The 24,495-nt window shown below is 36.8% G+C and overlaps 1 protein-coding gene across 4 annotated transcripts in view; it reads left to right on the top strand.

Moving 5' to 3' along the window:
• The window catches only part of macrod2 (mono-ADP ribosylhydrolase 2), a 465,786-nt gene that overhangs the window by 120,374 nt on the left and 320,917 nt on the right, over nucleotides 1–24,495 (top strand). For all 4 annotated transcript variants that reach the window (XM_044137275.1, XM_044137273.1, XM_044137274.1 and 1 more), the window contains exon 5: nucleotides 12,139–12,168. In XM_044137275.1, the coding sequence (XP_043993210.1) occupies nucleotides 12,139–12,168 (30 nt within the window). The remainder of the gene's footprint in view (nucleotides 1–12,138; nucleotides 12,169–24,495) is intronic.

Here is a 24,495-nt window from a genome sequence, read left to right as displayed (position 1 = left end):
TATTGTAGTTTTGATATGTCTGATCATGGTTGACGATGTTGTGGACAGGAATATTCCACAATAACATATTCTGAACAACACTATCACTGTTAATCAACCGCATTTGCTTTTGCTACTCGTATTTAAATATTTGTCTTGCCGGTTGGTAAGAATGCTGGACAGAGAGACAGTGAAGTCGGGGATGTGATCCTGGATCATTATGATTAATGGAAGAGATGGTTTGGGCTTCCTCCTTTCCTCTTTGCTCTTTGGTCTTGATCTGCATTCATGAAAAGTCCTGTTCAACTCCTCTGGGATTTGATGTCACAGTTCAGGTTTTTGGTGCTAATTAGCTTCTCCCAGTTGTAAAAACAATACACATAGCTGTCTAGAAGTAAAAAAAGTAATAATAAAAACCCCTACAGTTGCACAGCATTCAAAAGCACAAGAAATTAAGTGATACCTCAAAAGCAAACAAAAAATGAAAAGAAGTCTACAAAAAACAAACATTAGAACTAGGGCAACAGCTACTGCAATATGCTGCCACCACGAGCAGTGCAATTCCAGAACAGATCCCAGCAATCTAGTGAGCACTTGCAATCTCATCCGCTGCCATTCCTCTCCTTGCTTTGTTGTGCATCATGTCTGTTCTGCCAGTATGATTCCTTCAACCCCCCTTCCTTGTCGGAATCTGTCAGTCAATCAAGATGCACGATAAATGAGTTCTGAAAATACTTTGTCATTTCACAAGTGGCAGCAGTGGCAAAATGTTAGTTTCTTTGGCAGGAATCATGGTGGTTTTTCTGCTCCCCTTGTCTTCGCTACAGGAGATTGGGATGAACCTGTAATACTGGGTAGAAATCTACCACAGAAAACAGTGGGTGGTATTTTCAGTGGGTAACCTGAACTGCAGGTGGGGGTGATGGAGGAGTGCTAAACAATTCTGACTGGTTCAATATTCCCTGAATTTTCTTTTAGTAACTTCAGTTTAACTCCTCTCCAGATATATTTTCTCTTTACTCCTAAATTTGACAGGAGTGAAACATTCTCTCCAAAAGCAGAAGAGATTCTTAGTTAAGAAAAAAAAAAAACTATTGAAATCCCATTCCTGTGAACCTGAGTGCTTTCTTCATCTTAACTGGTTGTACCACCTAACAGCCGTTGCTTTGCTTTGTGTCTTCCTTTCAAGGCTAATTTTTGAAAGCGTCACTTAAAATATATTAATGACACAAATCCTTGCTTTTTTTTAAGTCAGTGACATTAATCATTTCACTCTTGTAAATCAGAACATTAAATCCATTCAATCAAGCCTTTATTCCCTTTATGTGAAGTGTAGCCCTTCTTTACATTCTAAAAGATGAATGAAATGGCTCACATCCATTTAGCAAAGAGAGCAACAGAAAAGCCTCCTTATGAAGCCAGAATAGACTTACTTTGAGTGTGGATAAAGATTGGGTTATTCTGTTTAAAAAGCTGGAAAAATATACAAGGAGGGTAGTTGAACCCCCACTGCTAGTCCTTTTAACTCTTTATTCAGTCTTCCACAGTTCTGTCATGTCTTACACAGCTGGTTTTACCTGCTATTTATTTATTTATGGAGGCAACTGTCAAGTTAAATTGCCTCAGTGTCGTTTTGTGGTCTAAAAGGAAGCATTATATTACTGAATCTATATGTATACCTGCTTCTAGCGCTGGGCAAAATTTCAAACATTTATTGAACAACAGAAAAGGTCAGTACAAGCGTTAAAGGCAGGCTAGAGACAGACAATATATGTTTTTCTTAGAGGCAGTACTTCAGTATTTAAACATTTTTACAAAATGCTAATTAAAGTGTGAACTTCATTAGCATTTTTTTTCTGGTTTTCAAACATATTTTCACTTTTAGAGTGTCATTATTCATAACATCTTTTCTATTTCACAATTTTTCTTATTAAATTCGTTAATAATAATGTTTTGTAAGTCATTTAATATGTTTGCTATGTTTGTATTAAAACAGATGTGGTCTTAGAAATGTTCAACTGTATTGTGATATTTATCAAAACTATCTATCCATAGCTCTACCGGTCTACATCTTGATTTTCTGACCAACAGACAACACATGCATTTCAGTTTCTGTGAAACAGGAAAATGATTGACAGTTTTCTTTTTGTTTTCATGGACTTTATGTTCACTGCTACTGTTTCTGTTCTGTAGCTGACGAAATCAGTGGAAGACTCAGAACTGAATTGATGTAGTTGCTGTAGATGAAAATGATATTTATTTCTTGGCATGCATGAGGACGTCATTAAATCATAATTGGGAAATACCTTTGCTTATTATTAAACTGTTCAAACCTCTAGCGGTAATGTCGACTCAGTTAATTATTAGTACTTATTATTAATAAGGTGGCCTTAATTATTAATAAGAGTTTCCCTTCACTGGATCAGTGTTTTATAAACACTGATCAGCCAGAACATTGAGAACACTTAATGACAAGTTGATTACTGTAATATTGCTCATCTCATTACAATGGAAAGGTTTGCATAGAAAACCCACATCTTGGCATTCACTCGGATGCTCCACTGACACTCGCTGCCCTCCCACCTTCCATCCTCACTAAGATGCATCACTGAAAAATATACAGCTTAGGATGGGTGAATCATAAGATTGTAATATTGGATAGAACTAAATAGTCATAATGCCATTAGTGTACAGCAATGTGTGTATTTTTATGATTGCTTAAGGTTTAAACGGAAAAGTGGAGCTCATTACATTCTGCTCAATATGGCCCATTCCAGAAATGCTTTAGTCTGAAGACATCAGTTTGTGTTTTTATTATATCAATAATATACAATATACAATGTACAAATTACAATCATATACAATATCTCTTTTAAAAACATTTAAAATAAATATTGTTACTGTAAATATAACATGAGTCTTGGTGCCTTGAGGAAGTCCAGCAGCAGCAGGAGGTTTAACTGCAGTCATTCGAGTTTCATTTCAGTTTCCACTCTCCTTCCTTGGTTATTTCACCAGCCATAGGAACACTTGGACAAAGATTGGTAATGTTAAGAATCTAGGAAAAAAAAACAACCCATTGCTGTTGGAGTTAGCTATGATAACTTGGCTAACAATGTGAACTCCTAGTAGAAGTTAAAATGTATGCATGTCACAGTCTGTTCTTTACTTTTTCTGATTTAATTGATTCATCTATATTGTACACACACTTTACTTTTGGAGCAGCTGACAAGAATTTGATTTAAAGATCATTCTGATGCTTTTAATACTGTTATCAGTCTTGGAAACATAAAAGCCACTGCAAACACAGACAACATTCACAACTGAATACGAGACACTCCTTTATCATTTCATCCTGGTCTAGTTTTAGTCATTACCCAGTTTTCTTATTTTTGCGGAGCCATTTGCTGAGGGCATTCTACACAGTGTTTTGATTCATATCCAACAGAGTAGCAGTTTCACTGACATTCAATGGAAGTCATTTCCTGTATGCTGCATATAGTGAATTGGTTGTCTTCTTAAAAAATCTGCAAAGTTAGTAAGTTTTGGATTGATGTTTGGCTATACATTTGGCAGAGTCTTTTTAGAACTGATGTTATCTGTTAGAGGGAAATGAAGCTCCCACCACACTGTTATTGGATCCTGTAATATTGGAGTACTTTTCTGTACAGTGATCTAAAGCTCACTAATTATTTCGTTCGAGTACATGCACATGATATTGGATTGATACCCGATGCTGGTATAGGCATCGGTGCGTCCCTAATAAGAAGGAAATGTGGTATAATACAAGGTTTTCAGAAAATTAGATTTAAGCACTGAAATTACTTATATTAATTATATTGATAAACTAACAAATATATTATTTTTGATCTAGACCACACTAATTATTTTATTATTCCGGAAGAAAAGTATATGAAACATGTTAAGCCAAAATATTGTATGTTTAAGAAAAGCAGCTAAGAATTGAGCATTAATAAAATATTAATTCTCTTATTAAATACTATAGATTGTTATTTTGAATAGTTTGTTGTACTTTGCTAAATCCTTCCCAGTTTTCTTGTACTAATGCCTCCATCCAGATTCAAATGTGAAGCTAAAAGATGGACGCTCTTTTTGATAAACTGCCTTTAATTAATCTGTCTAATACTCTGCACTCAATAAGGAGAAAACAAGATCATTCTGGAGTGTTCCTGGCACTACAGAGAGATGAGTTCCTGTGACTTAAACCTTTACCTCCAGGGTGCTCTTCACACATGACCTCAACACTTAGGGCGCTATGATCAAATAAACGCTAGTGGGAATGGATTCTCTTAAGTACCTGTTAAGTGGATTTTGCTAAGGAAGTAAGAGAAGTTAAAATACAGTTAGTGTTAAAAAAGACAATGCACTCTTCCTTAATGCAATGGTCTGCACTCAGGCTATATGGACTTTTAAGTGTGAGCATATATACGTTGGTCCAGCCTTCAGGTCGTCATTTCCAGATTTTTTTTTCACAAAAAGAATGTAGTGGTATGTCAAGGAGAAAGCCTTTTTAGAAGATGTACATAAATTGTATAGTATTTCCAGTTTAAAACTGTCCAGCCATGTTGTGTTTAATGTAGTAAAGAACACTGTCTGGCTGCTAGGGTGGTACCTGACTGGGCTTAATGATATTAGAGGACCCTCAAGGTGCCTGGAAGTCTTTTCTATATCAGCAAAGCTGATCACCAGGAGGGAAGACTGGTCGACTGGAGACTAATCCGGAAATTTGCCACAATGATTGTGCAGCTGCTGGGCCAAATCCTGCTGGATCTTTGTGCTGACACTAGTTCTTGTCAAGGTTAATAAAAACCAATATAATCTTAACCAAATTCCTCAAACTTGGCATGCGTGTACTCATTAGCTAAATTATCTTGGTATGTGTTGCAGTTTTGATCCTTGTTTTGACTGTGCACTTTCAGTTTTCATCACTCACCAGATAAAATATATAATGATTTTAACATGCTAGTGACCTATTTATTGTCCTTTCATATAAATGTTTTGAAATTTGTTTTTACAATCTTGTATAAAAAGCCTTGCTATAAACTTTTCAGTTTGTTTTAACAAGAATGAAGCATAATAATAAAGCTATTCAGTTTGTTTTGTGGTTCTAGAGTATTAAGTTATATAAAACAAATGAAAGCTGTATAACAAAAATGACTAAAAATGTACGCACAGATACATGATTTTGCAATTGTAAAGAGTTCCATAGTCTCTGCAGTTCATATCATGTCCCTAATGCCACTAAAAGTTACTGGTCCAACGATCTGAGGGAATGTTCATACAGATGAAATGGAGCAAGAGAAAAGACAAATAAGAGCTTTCCAACTGGATCTTGAAATAATGAAGGCGGTGAAGAGAAGGCAAAGTTGGTAAATGTAATCATGTTTAACAATTACCAATTTTATTCCAGTTTGAATTAGCTTACAAAGAACAGCAGATATAAGTTCTAGTTTCTAGACATGCAAAGTGTGCAGACACACAGACTGTCTAAAAGCCTTGCACTTGCAACTGCAGAAAGATGTGGTCCTGCAGATTCTGCATATCAATTCAGGGGAGCTCAACCCAAACACAAGACCCCTTTTAGTTTTTATTTGTAAACAGAGTAATTATAAAAATATGTATCCTTTTTTCCGCTCTTCTCAATTATGAAATATTTTGTGTTCCATTGAATAAAACTTTCAAGGCAGTGTTAAACAAGGAATACAAAGGGAGACATGCAAAAAAAAGAAAAAAGGAATAATGTTATTTTCAAACAAATTGTTTGTGGTTTTCTCACAAACCACATTCATTTAACTGTTGTGTCAGCCACAGTGGGTTTATGATTTGGAAAGTGGAACCAGATTATCATATGAACTCTGCTCTTCCTCTCCCCACTGCAGCATCTCTCAGGAGATGATGCAGGAAGTGTTCCTCATTCACACTACAGGTTTTGCATTAAGGCAATTACTAAATAACGTTGCAGTTGTAGATGTCATTGTTGGATTCTTACTGTGGTGGCGTTCATGTCGCCTTGATGCACAACTTCAGAAGAAGTATAAAAGTCTGCTTCACTTACCCCACCTTCGTTTTTATTATTTTCTTGTAATTTCTGCAAGCTCCCAATGCAAGAATGGGTGGGGGGGTTGAGCAGATGCAGGTGGATGTATATTTATGAGGGGGATGTGTATTTCAGGGCGAAGCAGTGTGTTGTGAAAGGTGACCTTGTTAGATAAAAGGAGGGCTCGAAAGCCAAATGATGAAAGAGAGGGGGATCATCCTGGGCTCATTAATGTGGATGTGAAGGTCAGGTAATTATAACAATAGATGTGTGGGCTGGCTTTGGCATCTGGTTTTGTTGCTTTGCTATGGCGGTGACAAGCGTGCGGAGGAGAGGGATTAATCACGGTGACACCACCTTGCTGTCACTTCGATACATTCTGACATCATAACATAAAGCGCCTCAGTTCTTGAAGAAAGGTGTGAATACTATATATTTCTAACCACAGGCAGTAAACATTGTCCAGTAGAAAGCATATTTTTTTAGATGCATATTAGTCAGGGTTATTTTTTATTTTCTTTATTGATTTTCCTTCCAAAATCATCTTGTGAAAAATCTTTCACAGGCTGATTAAATTTATTGGAAATGTTGATGTAATGGTGGTAAAAGATCTTGTTTTTGTCTGTGTGATGTAATAAGAATTATAGTACTGGGAAAAACTCCTTCTAGTCTAATGGTAAGGTTTTTTCACCATATCACTACAGTGCTCACCCATGGGGACTTCAAAACATTTTCAGATTTATACTCTTGCAATATTACTTAATTTTTGCACAAGATTCACACTCAATATTTCACACAGCAATGTTGCTGTCACTTGTCACTAAAGCCTAAAAAAAGAGCATGTATTAAATATTTTATCAGTAGTACATTTTTTATTTTGACTGCTTGGATCAAGATTTTGCTCAGGTGGTTGTGAATGTATTTGTTATTGAGATGTTAGCTTATCCACCTGGTATATTTGAGTGTGATATTTTCCTCATTTGTTTGAGTCACAGTTGCATCATTGTGAGTAAATCTGCTTCTGTGATGATGCCAGCTCTTCCACTAGTTTGTCTAGCTCAGTCAGTCTCCTCAGAGGCCGCTAAAAGCAATAAAGAACAAAAAATGCCAACGAGTATTATCAGGCAGGGCTGCATGTGTGGTGTGACATGCATTTTTAATGCGCAACAAATAAGAAATACTATTGATGCTGCTCCTCTCTCGTTTCTCAGTTGATGGCTCATTTAAGTTTTATTTCTATTTGTTTGAATTTCAGCCGAGAGAAATGGCGAAGCGGTCCCTCGTCATTAAAGGTTAGAATTACTTCAATAAAACAAAGCTCCTAAAACATTAGATGGCTCGCTCTAGGTAGCAAATTCTAGCTCCAATCGCTCCATTTGGTGTGTAAGTGCAATGTGTGCAGGATGTTGTGTGTACATTTGTATGTCTGGTGAAAAGTCACACAATCTCAGGGCTTGTTAAGACAACTGTTGGAGTGGAAAAACGTGTGTGACTGTTTTTTGGTTTGAAGGAAAGGAAAGAGCTGGAAGTAGATGACAATGTTCCCCTGAAAATAAAACCCCAATAAAATAACAAAGCTTTCATCAACTAACTGAACTTCAACATTCTGACCTTAATTGTTAGACTTTTTAATTTATTTTTTTAAATGAAATGTTATCTATAGTTCAAGTTGGGCTGAAATGCAGTAAATTTGGTCAGATGTAGGAAGGCTGCTAGCATTACACCATCGTGGCACTTATGGTTCCTTTAGAAAATATTTGCACTAAGATTATAGTTTAGAAGCAGAGCAGGAAATCCGTACCAGAATTTTGTATCAGTTTCTCTTCCTTTCCTTTTTATCCCAGAGTCACAGCAGAGTATACTCTGAGCTGACTGAGAAGCACACTGAGGATAAGGCATGTGCATTTGACAAAGCATACTGAGAAGGTTCAGTTAAGTGGCACAGACCAGAAGGTAGACAGTGGATTTGTTTACTGCCTTGAGGTTTTGTGGTTATGCACTAGAGCTTTCCAGTTAACAAGCATGATCTAAGGATGAGGGGACAACACCAAACACGCAGCAGTGATCAAATCCTAAGTACTCTCTGTGCTAACACAATCGAGGCATGTAAGCCCTTTGTCTGAATGATTTGAAGATATCATGACATAGTAAGATGATTTGGAGATTTATATCAGACTACAGCATATTCACCATATGGCCACAATAAAAAGAAACACCCCTGTCACAGTCATGGACTATCATTCTGTTATTTTGCTTGATTTGAAGAGTTACAACAGTGGTATCTAGTTTCTCTCCCTACAAGAACTTCTTGTCCTGACAGTGACTGTGCTGGCATGAGTTTGATGGACCAACAAGTCCTTACTGTCCCCAGGCAATCTGGGGAGCATTTCCACTGGGATTTATGGCCCGTGCTGTGGTTACCACAGGGATGATGCCACAACACACAGTTACAAGTTAAAGCCTACTCTGCTGGATTCAGACTTTCCTCTCATTAATTGGGTCATTGCAATGCTTCAAAGCTTAGCTTTGTTGCTAAAGAAATATTTAAGTTCAGTAATCTCGTATACTGCTTATTTTGTTTAATGCGATGGGTTTTATTTAGTTTTTGTTGAGCAGAAGATGTGGTTTGGCCTGTGTTTAAAAAAAAAAAAAAAAAAAAAAAGTTTAAATCTATCTTGGGGACAGACCCAAAAGAGGGTGGTAAACTCAGAAGTCCATTAACCATTTATTCCAAGAGAGGGCTCCACATGTGGACATTCAGCCACTAGCAGAAATAGATAATGGTCTTCTGGTAATACTAATTGTTCACTCTCCCATTGCTTTTCTAAAGGCATAAATGTGTTGATCCCACACAAGATGCTCAGTGTGAGCCCAAGGCGAGCAAAACAGCACGGAAAGCTGTTTTATAATTAATACACACAGTATAAAATATTGATTGTGAGAAAGATGTGGCTAAATATGGATTCTTTTTTGTTTGGATTTGCACCAAGGATAATAACCAGGTATTGTTTCATTCTTGAGGAGAAGCAAATCTGCATTCGATTTCAGATTTTTATGTCTTCTGTGATGGTGTGTAGTAAAAAGTCAACACATCACTCTTTAATGTGATCTAAGCCTCAATTAAAAAGAAAATATTTTAAAAGAAGATTAATAATATTTGTCATAATGATATTGCTGTATAAATGTGTACTAATTAAACATACAGCCTATCTCCCATACATTCATTATATTGGCTATTAGATAATATATTGGCAAGATAATTTGCCTTAAACACTTTTTGAAATTTCCTTAAAGCATTTTGAGACTATAATTCCATTTCATTAAAGAAATGCCTCAGCAAAGTTTCATCAACTAACTGAACTTCAACATTCTGACCTTAATTGTTAGACTTTTTAATTTATTTTTTTAAATGAAAAAAAAAAAAAAAATCAAGTCTTCAAGTTTGAGACTAGAAGTTTTTATTTTTTTTCCTTAAAAATTCAATATATTTTATTATTGAGTTGTACATGTTATAGGTCAAATTAAGTTCTAAAATGTGTTATTTTGGCCATGTTTTTATGTGTTACACAAACTTGGTGTCTTAATAGAAGAATAGAGACATGTCCACTGTATGTGGGTTGAGTGCACAAATTTTGTGGGTTGGTAGCATCGTTTTGTTCTATAAGACTAGCCACCACTACTTGTTTTGTTTTGATCATTAAAAGTGAGATTACAGCAAGAAGTGCACATTTTTAGTTTTTTTTTTCTGTTTTCATTCTTATTAAAAAGCCACAACAATTAAGTAAGCCTGTCTCTCCTACTGACAAAAACATACCCAATCATAAGTAGACAGAAATCCTCTTATATCTCAACCCCAAGCTCACCCTGCTATCGCCATGCTGCCTTGCATACATATACATGCAGAAGAGTTGTGTCTGATTAGCAACCACATCTCAGATCTCTGATTAGGTGTGGAGTAAATGAAGTGCCCCCCTCTGGCATGCATTTCCATAATGTCAGGTAATTAAACCCCAGTGTTTTAATAGCTCAGGAATAAGGAAGGCTCCCCAAGAGACCAGACAATGATGATAGATGATGTTGAAAAACAGTAGGCCGCTGGCTTGGGTTTGAGCTGACTTTGAAAGTGTTGGGTTTTACTGAAAATACAAATGTGCCATAAAGTTTGATGTTTAGGGCAATGCCTAAGCAGAAATTACATTTATTTCAGTTTCATATCAGTGCAGAACAATGTAACACAAATAATTCCATCTTTTTTTCTGTAAATTTACAACAAAGAATTTGCAATAGAGATGATGTGCTATCCTCCTCCACCTTTTACAGCTACAGTGTTTTTTTTTTCTCTCTTCCCATGAAAAAGGAGGTGGCAGTTATCAGGTCATCATGCAATCTTTCTAGAACACAAAAGAGTGGCTCAATTATAATAATATTAAAGGATTTTCTTTTCCCCTAACAATTCTTGTAAAAGCTAGATATGTCTCTTGACTAACAAGAAAAAGAGTCAGATTTTTCCAGGAAATTTACCACTTTCATTTACACAGAGTTGTTCAGGAACGCATGCACATTTGAGTTATGTGCTCTTTGTTGATGGCTGACAGATTCCAGAGCTAAACAAAGGATGCGAGAGCATGACTGTCTTTTTTATCACAGAAAAACCTGGAGAGGTGCTATTGTAAACATGACAGTGGATTGTCAGTACATCCCTGTTTGAGTTGTTACTTTATGTGTGTGAGAGTTGTCATACTGTATGTGCACGCAAAGACCACACAGATGCACAACAAAAGCCCTTTGATGAATAAAAAACCTGCTGTAGGAAGGTTTTCTTTGTCAGGCCCACTCATATTTGTGGGTCTGAAATGAGAATAATACTTCCACAGAATCCAACATGAGCAGATTGAACTCCAGATGTCACTTCCTTTATGTAAATTAGGCTCTAAAAACACTAATAAATAAGGACTTCTTTGGTAATGGCTCAGGGTTATTATCTGTTTCTGGGGAAAAAAAAACAAAAAAACATTTTTGACTAAATAAGCTTTTGAACAGGGCTGATGCTGAAGCTCTATCTGAAGATAATTAATCGGATGTTGTGAAAAATCATTCTTTTTATCTTTGATGTATGAACTACACTTCAAGTGTCACTGCTACCTACTTTGAATTTCATAAAAATAACAGATGTACCTTAAAAGTTTTTTAATCTTTCTTGTCGTATGTGAAAATAGATTACTCAAACGAAAAGGGAAAAAAAGAGTTAATTTTTAATGATGCTCTACTTGGGGTTCCTCTTGCAGAAATGCTATGTTATGTGTCATTCATTAATGTCTGCCAAGGGATAAGTGTTTGTGAGCTGAACTTTCTTGTATTTTCTTTGCAGATGTATCAGATCAAAGAACTGAGCCTTATTAATAAATGCCACAATCATTTTAGTAATGGATGCTTTTTCACTGAAGTATGTTTTATACTGCTTATACATAAGGTTTATATCAGCACATACAGCTTTCAGCAAAATACATGCAACTACTATTTTAAGTAATATAGACCTTTTTGTGCTGAGCACAACTAATGTGCTTGAAAAAAAAAAAAAAAACCTCAATCATAATTCACTGTCAAAGAATGACACATTAGCTGCCAAATGGCTGAAGTAGTTGTTCAACTAAACCACTTTCACACACAATAGCACATTTTGTACATTTGAGATGTGACAAACTATTGGCTCATTTTCATGTAACAATTGTTGGAAGGTAGCAAGCATCAAAATACAAACACTTGGTTTGTTTGGCAGAGCTCATGAAATGTTTGATTGATTATTGAGTCAACTGAGAAACAAACTATTTTTGTCAGTTTTTAAATGATTTTCACCATTTCCATCTAAGAGTAATCATTGATTTATTTATTTTTAGTATATATACTTTTAGTTTTCCTTTTACAACTGGGAAAGTATAATCTGACAATCTTTGCTTTTAGGTTAAATAAATTATACTGTGGAAAAAAAATAAATTGACAGTTTATGCATTTGAAACATTGCTCTGATTTTGTTATGTAAACCATACTGAAAAAGTCTTTTGGGCATATGTGTGTTGACTTTTTTTTTTCTCCTCTCATTCCAGCAAACACCAGTCTTCTGGGAGGAGGCGGAGGTGAGTAATATTAACATTTAAATATATTTAATGTTTGTATATGCTTCCTTCTGTTTGTGAATAGACCAGCCTAAAATGTTGTATGGTTCATTTAGAGAACTTCACAATTTTATTTATTTATTTATTTTTGACTATTTTAAATCTAACTAAATGTTTTATTAGATCAAAATATTACAGAGTAACCTTGCTCTGTGCCACTGAGAGGTGGTCATTACTTTAGCAGCCTGCCAAAGAGCATTATCATCAAAGCAAGGAAGCAAACCCAAGGCAGCCAACTGTGGTGTGAGAAGGGAGGGAGTTCCTGCCCACTCTTCTTTCTTCTATTTTTTTTTCTTTTTCTTTCTATGGTGTTAGACATTTTCTGTGACATCATTGAGATAATAATTCTTCACCACTGTGACAACAGATCTGGATAAAATGCTCTATGTTAAAAATGGCATGTTAGAGTTTATTAGTAAATTGTTAAAGTTGTATGTATCAAACTATCAAGCTACAATGAACCCTCGCCTATTTGAGATTCAGTATTGGCAAACCATCTATTAAGCGTTTTTTTTTTCTTTTTCCCTGTGCAATGTAATCCTGATTATTTACGGAAAACTCCCACTGATTTTATTTTTTTATTTATTTTTTCCCGTTCAGCATATTGTTTGAAAGACAATGCATCTTGGCAAGCTAAAATACTGAGGTGCAGTGCCATTATTTTTCTTTGATGCTAATTAGCTGTACCCTCTAATGGAAATAAGGGAGACTATATTAACTTAGTAGTGCTAAAATGGTTTCAACTATGTATAGTAAAGTATATCTTGGGTATGTACTACTTAAATATTCAGTTTTTTCTATTGGGAATTCACGTATTCATGTATTTCAGCTATTTATGGATTGCTGTGGTTCCTCTTCCCCAGAACAACCTGGTGTTCACTGTAGCTAGCTTTTAGCTGGCTGCCTAGCTAAGAAGCCTGTCGACAATGCAGAGCACAGGAGTTAATAAGACATGTTCTTTGTTAGAATGAAGCCAATATCATTCTAACATCAGCAGACTGTGTAGTTAGCATTTGACTGCTAATAGCTAAATTTTAGAGCTTTCTTCTTCAATGCTATACTATTTAGCTCTTTAGATTATATAGTTATATTAGCTATGTTACACCTAACTATGTCATTTACTGTGGTAGTGAACTGGTTATCTAGCTTGCAGTGTAGGTTGCTATTTAGTTATCTTAATCACTATGTCCAGTAACTGTTTTTGCTTTGAAGCTTTTCTTACACTCCACCTTTCAGTATGGCTAGCCGTCTACCTATTTTGTTAGTGAGTAGAAATAGACAGTTTAACTACGTATCTAACTAGGTTTCCTACTTACCTACCTTGCTTTCAATTATTGAGCTTGCTCTCTAGAATGTTGTCTAGGCATTCAGCTATCTAACTTGCAGTCTATCTTTATGCCTTGCAGACTGCATTGCTATGTAGCTATTTAGCTTGTTGCGGTCATGTTTACTATTGCTGCTTTTGATATCAAGCTGTTTCATTGTCTAGCTTGCTATTTAGCTTACAATCTAGTACCATTGTTCACTGTGGCAAAGGTGGCAAAAATCATCGGACCGGAATTCAAACCAGTGACAGCCGCATCAGGGATTAAGGTCTCCAAAAATGGCTTGCGTTTTACTCCTAAGCCACTGCTACATCCCATCTCTTTCCACATTTGACAGGCTTTATGAAAATAACTTTAAGAAACATGTTCAGTGCAATAGAAAATAAGCTGAAAATAAATACTGTTACTTTCATGACAATTAATAATTTATTTGTTTGTGTTTATTAAGGCTTACCACCTGGCAAATATGAATTATTACAAACAAAGGCTGAGCATAGAAGAACTTCAAAGCCTCAGCATAGTTTAATGCTCAGTGCACATGCTGTCAGAGACACGAAGCTTCTCACATCTCATCATACTCCTTGGAGTGGGCCTTATCTTGTCTGATAGATGGTTAAGGGTGCTTGCTTGCAGTGTGGTTTCAAAATCTGTCACTCACAAGAAGAGACCCTCAGCATACGACTACTTTAAGAATTTCTCTGATTGAGAGCGAAGGTCACAAACATACATCTCCATTACCAAGCCAGGCCCTCCAAAACAGGGTACACTGTTTTCCTGATTGGTGTCTGTCTCTGCTGCGGTCAGATCTCAGTATTGATTTGCCATGTACACAGAAACAAAACAAGGCAATTTTCTTTTTTATTATATTCTCATTACCGTTGCATTGTGGAATATCACCTTTTTACAGTTTTTCAAATCTGTGTTGTCGAATGATCCAATGTCTTCTTCAACTAATAATAGGTGTTGGTGTTTTGCTGATTGCTCTGTTTCAAAACAGTATTGGCAAATATCTAGCTGAATTTATGGTTGTCAACACTGGAATGTGAGATCCTTTGTTTCAATTAATGTCATACTTTGCAAGGAAACATTTTCACCTGATTGAGACCTGCAGCTGTGCTTATTAATGCATGAGGAATTCTAATTGTAGCTACAGACGTTTTTTTTTTTTCCAGAGAAAGGGTTTTTTCAGTTTTAACTGACTTCAGGTAATGCCTTTCATGTTATTTATCTAACACAAAACACAAGGTTAACACATAAATGCTGACGCTCGTACTTCTTTCAATAATAATCAACAAAGCAGGTCGCAGAATTACATATGTTTTACTTTACTGCTTTTTAAAATCATTTATAATAATGTCAAATTATACTAATTAGAAACAGAAACAGTCATCTGACTGTTATATTAAGAGTTAAAATATTATGTTTCTTCAAAAAAAAACTGTACCTGCTTTATTTTACCAGCACAAGGCCAAAAGAGGTTTAGCTTTTCAGTGTCTTTTCCACTTAAAGGTGCCTACAAACTAGACAAAATTGTTGTCTCTGTTGCCCTGCCCAGCCTCTCTACCTCTATCTGTGGTTTGGCAAGTGAAGACCTCCTGCCTTGGTGGCAGTGAGGATCGATGGGAAGAGGAGATGTGCTCTCATATAGGGTCCTCCTTATCTCCCAGCTGTCTTCTCTGGGCTCTAAAGAGGGCCAGTTTCACAGCAGGATGATCCATCATGCTGGCCTCACACACCTGAGCTGTGCTTATTTTCTCATAGCTGTGGAGGTGGGCCTCCTGCCAGGAAGTGAAAACTGGACAAAGCTTTTACTCTGGTTACCTTTGTGCCTAGACCCTTTTTTCATACGTTTTAAATATAGACATGTTGGTTTGGGCATGATTTATCAACTTACTTAATTCCTTAAATGAAAATCTAAATTGTAAGGGAAATTATTTTAAGGATCAAACATCTTATAAACATTTTAAATTGAACATTTTACTACATAGCTCATTTAAGCTCATCTCTCTATGCTCAGACATGAGCTTAGAGAAAGGGAATTTATTATTTTGGTATAATGTAGGCGACATTAAACTTGATCATTACCTCGGCCTCGTTTGATGATTTGTCTGCTGCTGCCTGCCATTAAAAGGTAGCCAGAGAGGTGACACCTGGGCAGAACATTTATCACACTATGTAATGTGTTTTGTAGATGCATTGGGCTTTTTCAGAATTTCAATTTAAAACGTGTTAAAGCCTGTCACAAGTGCACTATTGCCAGGACCTTGGCTTTCCTCTCTCTTTACAGTAAATGCAGTGCACTATATTATTGGCTTCACCATCTAGAAACTGGTCCAACTACTGTCTTTATAGTGGGGAGTTATGAGGGGTTCATTTGCATACAATCTAAATTGTGAAAGCAGACGCTGGGCCAAGCGGTCATGACAAGTAAGAGATTCAGTGTGGAACACTGAACAAGTTTTGCGCAAGCATGTGCGGGATTTACACACATATGAACACACAAACTGACAATAGTTCTGCTGTGTGCTTAGATTAGAGACATACATATAACATCAAAATGATCACAATATGACAGACATTTTTTGAGTAAAACTCACTCTGAATCTTGCTTGGAAAAATGTTACGCTGGATGAGTTGCAGCTCACAGATGCAATGTATATCTGTTATTTGTGTGACAGAATCTTTGCAAATCTTAAATCCCAAATTTGCAAATCCCAAATTTAGCCGCAATGATTCAATAATTTTACTTGATCTCATGCTATTCTTTGCAGATGCTCTGTCAGCACTTATGAATATTTAACTAAAGCTGCAGCAAAATAAAATACCTCTTCATGATTCAGTAGAACATTGAATTCCACGCCCATGACCCCAATACACATGTGTTATTGAAACTGACTGCCTGAAAAGCGCAGTCAGTTCTCCTTTACCTCCATTATCAAACTGGGCCTGGTAATGGCCTGTCTAGTAAAAGAGACATGATAGGAGTTGATTTTATTTTAAATAGGCTTAATTTTCTCGCATTTAAACCTAAATGCGAGGAAAAAACCTACCTAATAGGGTTTTTTTAACCCATTAGGATACCTGGCAAGGTAGGAAACAGTGTAACAACAGTCATACTTTTTCAATCACATCATAATAGTAAAACATAGAGAAGAATGTATGATTTTGCTTATCTACTAGAGCACTATAAAAATAATAAGGGTCAGTGATAAGAATGCCTTGGGACTTTTTTACTTTAATTAATTTTTCATGTTCCTGGTGTTTGTTGTTGAGACAAAAAAAAGCTAGATTCATACACCCCAAGGCTCAATTGCATCCTTAGAAATCACTGATGGGAATTCATGGGATTTCAGCTGTTCACTCTTAGTATTGTGTACGCAATGGGGTCACCCAAAATAGTACTGTTATCTGCAATAGATGTGTTGGTCTCACCGGGATTCCAAGCATACATTGAGGGAAATAACAATGATCTCTGATAATAGCACACTAAATGAGGCCTCTGTGAATAGAGGGTAATTATGAATAGTACCAGGTTGTCTATGTGATGTGTGTCACAGCATGACTGGGCGCTGGCATAGTCCCAAAAGGAAAGAGCTAATGTAAACATTGTGTTGCCTACCCTTCCCTTTTCTTTCCATTTGTGCCTTTCTAACACACAAAATCAAGGATTCAAGCTCATATTGAACCATGTAATGATACCATGAAGCCCTGTGAAAGCTGTGTGAAGAGAGGGAGCTCCCCTTGCCTTTGATGTCTCTATCTTGAAGGGGAATTGCCTCATTACCATTCTAACCAGAACCATTGGCCATTTAGCACTAGGCTTTAACTAGACCACCCAAACAAATCGTTCTTCTAAGGTTGGGCCTTTTTTTCTTCTCCAGTTGAGCAGCTGAGCTCAATATGGGGTTGTTTTCGCTGTCCATGAATTCACCAGTGTTTGTCACTTGCGTAACAGTCTGGGGAGTAGTGAAAAGAAAACTGCTTTAAGTTTTCCAAATCAGTTGCTTGAGTCAAATTAATATTTGTAACATTTGAGGTTAACTATGCTTCATACCATTTTATGTTTTTTATGATAATACTCGTATCCTTCTGTGCTTTACCTTCTTTAGTAGATAAATATTTCATGTGCTGTAGACTCACATTGACAAAATCGTAGTTGATAGCACTTCTTAGAAAACTACTTACTACTCTGCAGAAGGAATGCATCCGACATTTTAGTTGTAGAGTCCTAGATCAGACTTTTCAGTACAAAGTGAGAACCTAGTATATTTATCTAAAAAGAAAAAAAACAACAACACCAGCAATGCATGTTCAGCAGATCTATTGTAGGACTGGCTCTCGGTAAAACAGTGTGCTCCAGTGTGCCTAAAAGGAATGTTTCAGTTTCAGACATGTTTGGATAATCCTTTATCAAGATTCCTAAGTGCTTCTCAGTGCTTATCTGTATGTCCATTCGTTATGCAAAGAGATCTGTTTTCTTTTCCTGTCACCTCCAGGTGAACCATTATCCTCTGTCTGGGTCCTGCCTGAGGCTTGTTTATTGAGTAGATTGGAGGGGACTGGGGCACGGTGCTTTGCACAGGGGAGGGGTGTGGGTTCAGATACGGCAATGGGTGTTGGGTGACAATTTGAGCTAGGTGAACTCATGGCCCTTACACAGCTCCCACGATGCCCCCACACTAATCATTCAGAAAGGACATTTTATTCTCATAAGTTATAGATTGCACACTATGTTAGACTGATAGTCCTCAGTTCACAGATGGTAGTAACAGTCATTAGCATAACTTATGACAGTGAGAGCGTATTTCCCCACAGAGTAGCCTAAATAATGTAAAATGATAAATTGAATGCAAAGATTCCTCAGTCAGCGGGACACCCTTGGGATTTACGTATTTTCTCGCATTTAGTGTGGAGTTAGTTACACTCTGCTCTTTGCCCAGCTTTTATTTAGGCTGTATTGTTCCACATTTCCTTTAAAGTGTGTTTGAGGCAGGACCAATTTAAATATGTGTCAGTCCTTCTCTTTGGGATTAGCTCTCCAGATAAAAAGCTGTTTGTGAGGTAAATAGACAACATAAACACATATTTATTCTTTTTAGGCTGTTTGGTTCAAGGAAAGTGAATGTGTCCTTACTCCTTATGAAGATATTCTTTTGTTATGGTGCTAAATAAATATGAAAAAACGTTTTTTGGGAGGTTTTTTTGCATTAATTTGTAAGTGGTATGAATACAAAATAAACTAACTTAGCTAAATAATAAAAGAACCGCTGAATTGTCAAATGAAGTCGTGGTTCCCTTCCTTTTAAAAAAAGGATATTATAATATGCTGATAAGATAACACAGAAGGGGGTAGGCAATCTACCCCCAGTGATAAATTGCCTCACTGGGGGTAGATTTCTCAGTCTTTGAATCAAAGGTTTATTAATTTCTTTAAATAATATTCTGAAAAAAGAACATGATTATAAGCACAGTCTTCAGTGACGTCTAGGTTCCCAAAAAATTGGAAAGCTAAGCTTTTTGAAGAGTGTAGACAGATTTTCAGATCACAAGACGACAAATGATTTCAAGCTTGCAAGACTGAGACAAATGAGATTTTGCTAACATGTTTCAACAACTGAAATAACAACTTAGTGGTTTTAAAAAATCAAGTGTACAATAACCCATTCCAGGTTAGAACAGCAAATAGTGGTCTTTATGCACCGTTTTGCATTTTCATGAATAAAAAAGAGTTTCCTAAATATCAAATAATGTTTTAGGGAATTGTTTTAGTTCAAAATTATTTAATTTATCTTTTTACTTAATATTTGAACTAGAAATGACCAAATGCAGTCAATTTCTTAAGCTGTGAAGAAGCTTCTTACTGCTGCTTCATTGTTTATTGAGTAGATTGGAGTAGGTTCTTTCTGTCCGGAAAGAAGCTATGAAATAGATACCAACCTTAACATTGCTAGCAGCTAATTTTTAATTAGTTGCATAATTGCCAAATTGCTAAAAAACTATTCAAATGAGTGCAGCGGTGGCATAGGGGTAAAGCACGACCCCTGTATGGAGGCCATAAAGGACTACGGACTAGGCCGTAGTCCTTTCCTTGATGCAGCTGTCAAGATTCGAGTCCCTGTCCGATGACCTGTGCTGCATTTATTCCCCTTTTTTAACAACCACTTTCCTGTCTGACAACTGTCAAATTTAGGCCTTTCCTGGGAGGACAATCTATACTGTTAGCTCATTTCCACTAAAAGAAATGCTTCCAGATCGCCTTTGAATATGTTATATGTTCTCCTAGACAATATTATAATTCTCATAATGAATAATTGACAATTATAATAATTCAACTGATGGGTCAGATCATGCTTTCAGAAAAGATTGTGCAGTGACAAGTCACTAACACTTGTTGTCTCTTACTCCCACAATTAGATTGTTTCAAGTGAGTGCCCAAAATCCTCCCACAAATGATTTATAGTGGCGGGAGCTTCTTCAGTGCTTAGGTAACCCAAGTGTTGTCAGTCAGTCCAATAATTAGTTCAAATCAAGTCTTCCAATACCAAACTTAAAAATAAGAGTCTAAAATAAAGTATTATGCCTAAATCACTCGGTTTTATAAATAAGAGTTAAGAGTAGTTGACACAAGTCACATACACACATCAACATGATTGCTCTTTGTGACACAGACTTGACATTGCAAGATCTCATGCTTTGTTGCACATCTAATCCTTAAATAAAAAAGTAATAAATAGGAACTTTGAAGCATTACAGTGTTTTCTGATCCAATTATCCAAGAGACCATTCCACGGAAATTAGCAGAACAAGGTCATCTGCTGGACTCAATTTTGTGACTGGGTATTGTGTGAAACATTTTAATCTAGCTCTTCATTCAGCATTGATAGATGGACTAATTGATGCAGAGTGATTGGGCCATTTATTTTATTCTACAACAGTTGGTTCCATATTTAGGACTAGTGTTGGGAGTACAAAGGGATGGAAGTGAAAAGACGCCAGAAGTCCAAGGATGCTAGTGACAAAGACAAACAGATTCAGAGAGCAGAAAAGGCAAAAAGGGCTATGAAGCTATCTGGAGCAACAAGACTGGTCACTTCGGTCGTGTTTAGCTTATGAGACATTAGGGAGTGCCTAAGTAATGTTATAGAGAGGTGTGTGTCTATGAATAAATGTGAGTGAAAGATGCATATGACTTGTATGCTTCTTGCTATCCTTCTCTTTGCCCATGAATCATTTATATCTGTCCCCATGTATAAATCAAGCTGCCGGTCTTTGCCTGCGGCTGTTGTGTCATTAGCTAGTTGATGGCATCGCTTGATCTTTGGCACTGCCAGTCAAGTGTGTTAAAGGGTCTATATTTTAAAAGTGTACACATCGAAATATCAAGCCATATGAAGGTTTTGCTTTCCTAATAGCAAATTTTGAAGCTAAAAGAGGCACAATTATATAAAGGTATGTGTCTCCAAGAACAATAAAATTGTTTTGGAAGAACATTGAAGCATCTTAATTGGCGACTCCCAAGAGGATTAGCTGATCTTTGTTTCTAGTGAGTTTTAGTATGCTCCAACTGGAAGCTAAATTAAAAGCATTCACGCTTCTTAAGCTTGTACATTTTTTCCCATTTTATATCCAAAATGGTTGTTGTATTTTATAGGGATTTTATGTGTTGGCACAACACAATGTAGAAGATTATTGCGAAATGGAAGGAAATTTATTATGGGATTTTAAAACGGTTTTACAAATCAAAAGCTAAAGTGCGCCATGCATTTATAGACAGCCCCCCTGAGTCAGTACTGTGTCTCCCCTTTAAATACAAACAGGGTTTTTGTTGTAGGTTTCTACCTGCTTTGCCCATCAATTTACTGACTGTTTTCTGTTTTTTATTATTATTATTAATTTGCTTAAAGTTCAATCTCAGATGGATTGCATGGATATATTGTACATTGTTGTATTTTTGAAAATTTTTAAAGCCATGTTTCTGAAAAAATTGTCTGTCATATAGCAATCCAATAAAATACATTGACATGTATGCGCTTGACATGACAAAGTGCAGGATATCATTTCCCTATGATGTACAGTTATGGAACTGCTCTCTATTCCAGACATATCCATACTTTTTTATACTAACAAAATGGCAAATTCCACTTGAGTTAAGGTTTCTTATTCTCCCAAACTTGTCCTTTACAGAGTGCCTCATACCTCATTAGTTAGATTAGCTAGCTGAGCAAGTCATTCAGTGTGATTACATCTTCTGATTACAAGTTTAGAGGAATAGTTCAAGGGTTATCGTGAAACTAACCTGAGCAATTACCACAGGTTAGAAATCCAACTATTTTTACATTAGAACTTATTTTTGTGCCTATAAAGGAGCACAAACATGCAGTGAACCATCATAAATTCTCCGAATAATTTAGCTGAAAATAAATCTGATGGTGCAGTCAAGTCCTCCACTTCCCTCAGGGTTCCTTCTGTAAACATATTGCAGCTGCTTGTTTTAGTTTGTGTTTGACCCTGTGTAACCCCTCTTTCTCTATTTTATAGTGTCGCTGTTCTGCCATGTCCTAAAGGGAGAGTCATGTTCTGAAGCCTTGCAACAAATATTCTCCAGCCATTAACATTTTGCTTTGGTTTACCTAAAGATACTGAGTTGTTTTTTTTGTTTGTTTGTTTGTTTTCTGCAGGTATACACCACCTTCCTACCGACTTTAATTACAAAAACCAATTAGCTTGAAAAATTTGGAAGAATCTATCGACTTATTTCCATTTTTGTGTATTTGTTTTCACTTGCCTCTCATAAGACCTCCTCCAAAATCTTTTTTGTGCACCAGTATTTCTGGGTCAGTTGTTAGGGAGTTTAGACAATTCAGTGCATTACCAACCCTGGTGTCAGAGCACATTTGTATCCCGTTTGGTCTTTATCGTGCCTGCTTTTGGGGGTTGATCCTGCTCGCACATCACTTCACTACACTGTTTTGTGTTCGTTATCCTCTGTATGTAGGTGCCCATTACTGTGCGTTTTCATGACAGAGTGCATGAGTGCAGGCGTGATTATGCCCATATTTCCATATATGACAGGCCTGTGTCTGTCTGAATTTGTGTGTGTATCTCATTCAGAGATAAGTGACTGCTGAGCTGTCCTGTCGACTGATTCAGTGGTCAGTTTTGGGCCTGCTGCCCCTAGCGATGCGTGACAGAGTGATGAGATCTGACAAACGGGGACAGTTCTTTGCAGGCCACTGCCTCATTCCATACTGTAATCTCAACTATTATAGCAAAAGCATCAGATGAAGTTTGAAAAGTTTTTAGCATCTTGCTCACAAATGAGTTGGAGCTTGACAATTTGTCAATTATAGGAAGGTTTGTTATTTGAAAACATGTATTTAACATGTTTGCATAATAATCACCATGTAAAGAGTACAGGATAAGAAAAGTGTTCCCTTTCTTGTTAACCCTCGCTGTTATGACCTAATTTACAGCAGACTTGTTTGCACATATGGATGCTGACTAATTTGTTGACACCCCAGTTAAAGATGTGTAAAAAGCTATGAAATGAGTTGATTTTGTTGCTGAAGTATCATAATCTCTCACTGAAAATGTCAGAAAAATCCTTCCCTCCATTGTTTATACCCACTTATTCTTGTAGCGCTGCTGGGGCGTTTGGTGCCCATTTCCAGCGGTCATTGGACCAAAGGCGGTGCACATCCCTGGCCAGATCTACATTTTTACCCTTTGCACTTTTCCATATTATAATGGACATTATTTATTTATAAGACAATAACTTCTCTGAGTCTTTGCTGCTGGTGAACATTTGAATTTGCACTAGTTCGTGCTTGTGGTGGTAATTGGATCTTAAACTCTTGCGATATTATGGTGAGAATGGGCTTTTAAGTTGCTGTGAGAGAAAGGGAAGTAAAATTTGAGCATTTTGAATGTACCTGTTGGTTGGATGATTAGTAAGACTTTTTTGACACTTTCTGTGCCGTGACTGACCTGCTACGGTGGCCTTTTGCCAACTAGTAACAAACTGTCAACCTATTTGCATCTCTCCTGGGCCAGCCTAGTTAGCAGCATCTGACAGGCCACACGCAGACATGGAACATTTGAGCCCAGGGACGGCATAGGGAAATTCTGTGGAAAGCTGTCATCTTTTTTTTTTCTTTTCAGACCATAGGCAGGAGGAAAAGATTATCTTCCTCTGTCTTTCTTTTTCCTCAAACCTCTATATTTCCTTCACTATCAACCTGTTCCCTTGGTGATGATCTTCACTTTCCCAGTGCCTGTTATACCACTCTCAACCAGAGTGCAAAATAAACAGATGGTTGTCACAGGATGAAACGCCCAAGGAGCAGAGCCTGTCGTTGTGTTAACTTTCCCACTGTTACCTCCTGAGGACCACAGCAGCAATCCAAGTATGCTAGCTCAGAGTAACACCGAGACAAGCAGTTGGACTGAGGTGAAAGACGCTCCATGTGTCCTTCCTGAGGGAGAGATGAGCATTTATACCACAGGGATGATGCCCACTGCTCCACCTAATCCTCTTTTCCTAGACACTTCATTATCACCCACACTCTGCAGTTGCAGTTTTGTGTGTGCTGACATATCTCAGAGGAGAACTACAGAATCGCTTGAAAAGGTGGAAAGTGAAGAATGACTGTTGAAAGTGAGAAAGGACAGCAAAGATCAATGAGAAAGGAGAAAGGAGAATGTAGCGTGCACAGAGTAAAACTGTGGTTCTGGCAAAGAACAGGAGCCTCGTGTTCAAAGTTCAGTTGGGTTTCCAACTGAAACATGGTGTACTCTAAATCTAGTAAAAGGCCTATGCACATACAAATTGAGAAGCACGACACAGTGTGGACAATTTATTTTTTACATCCTAATCATGGTACATTTAACCACATGTAAGGGAAAACTCCCTGTACAGGCCTCCTTTGAAATATGCCAGTAGATAATAGAAAACCTTGCATTT

This window comes from Gambusia affinis, linkage group LG13, assembly GCF_019740435.1.
Source record: "Gambusia affinis linkage group LG13, SWU_Gaff_1.0, whole genome shotgun sequence".
In the NCBI taxonomy this organism is placed as follows: Eukaryota; Metazoa; Chordata; class Actinopteri; order Cyprinodontiformes; family Poeciliidae; genus Gambusia; species Gambusia affinis.
The sequence above is the reverse complement of the archived record's forward strand: the minus strand, read 5'-3'. Positions and strand labels throughout refer to the sequence as shown.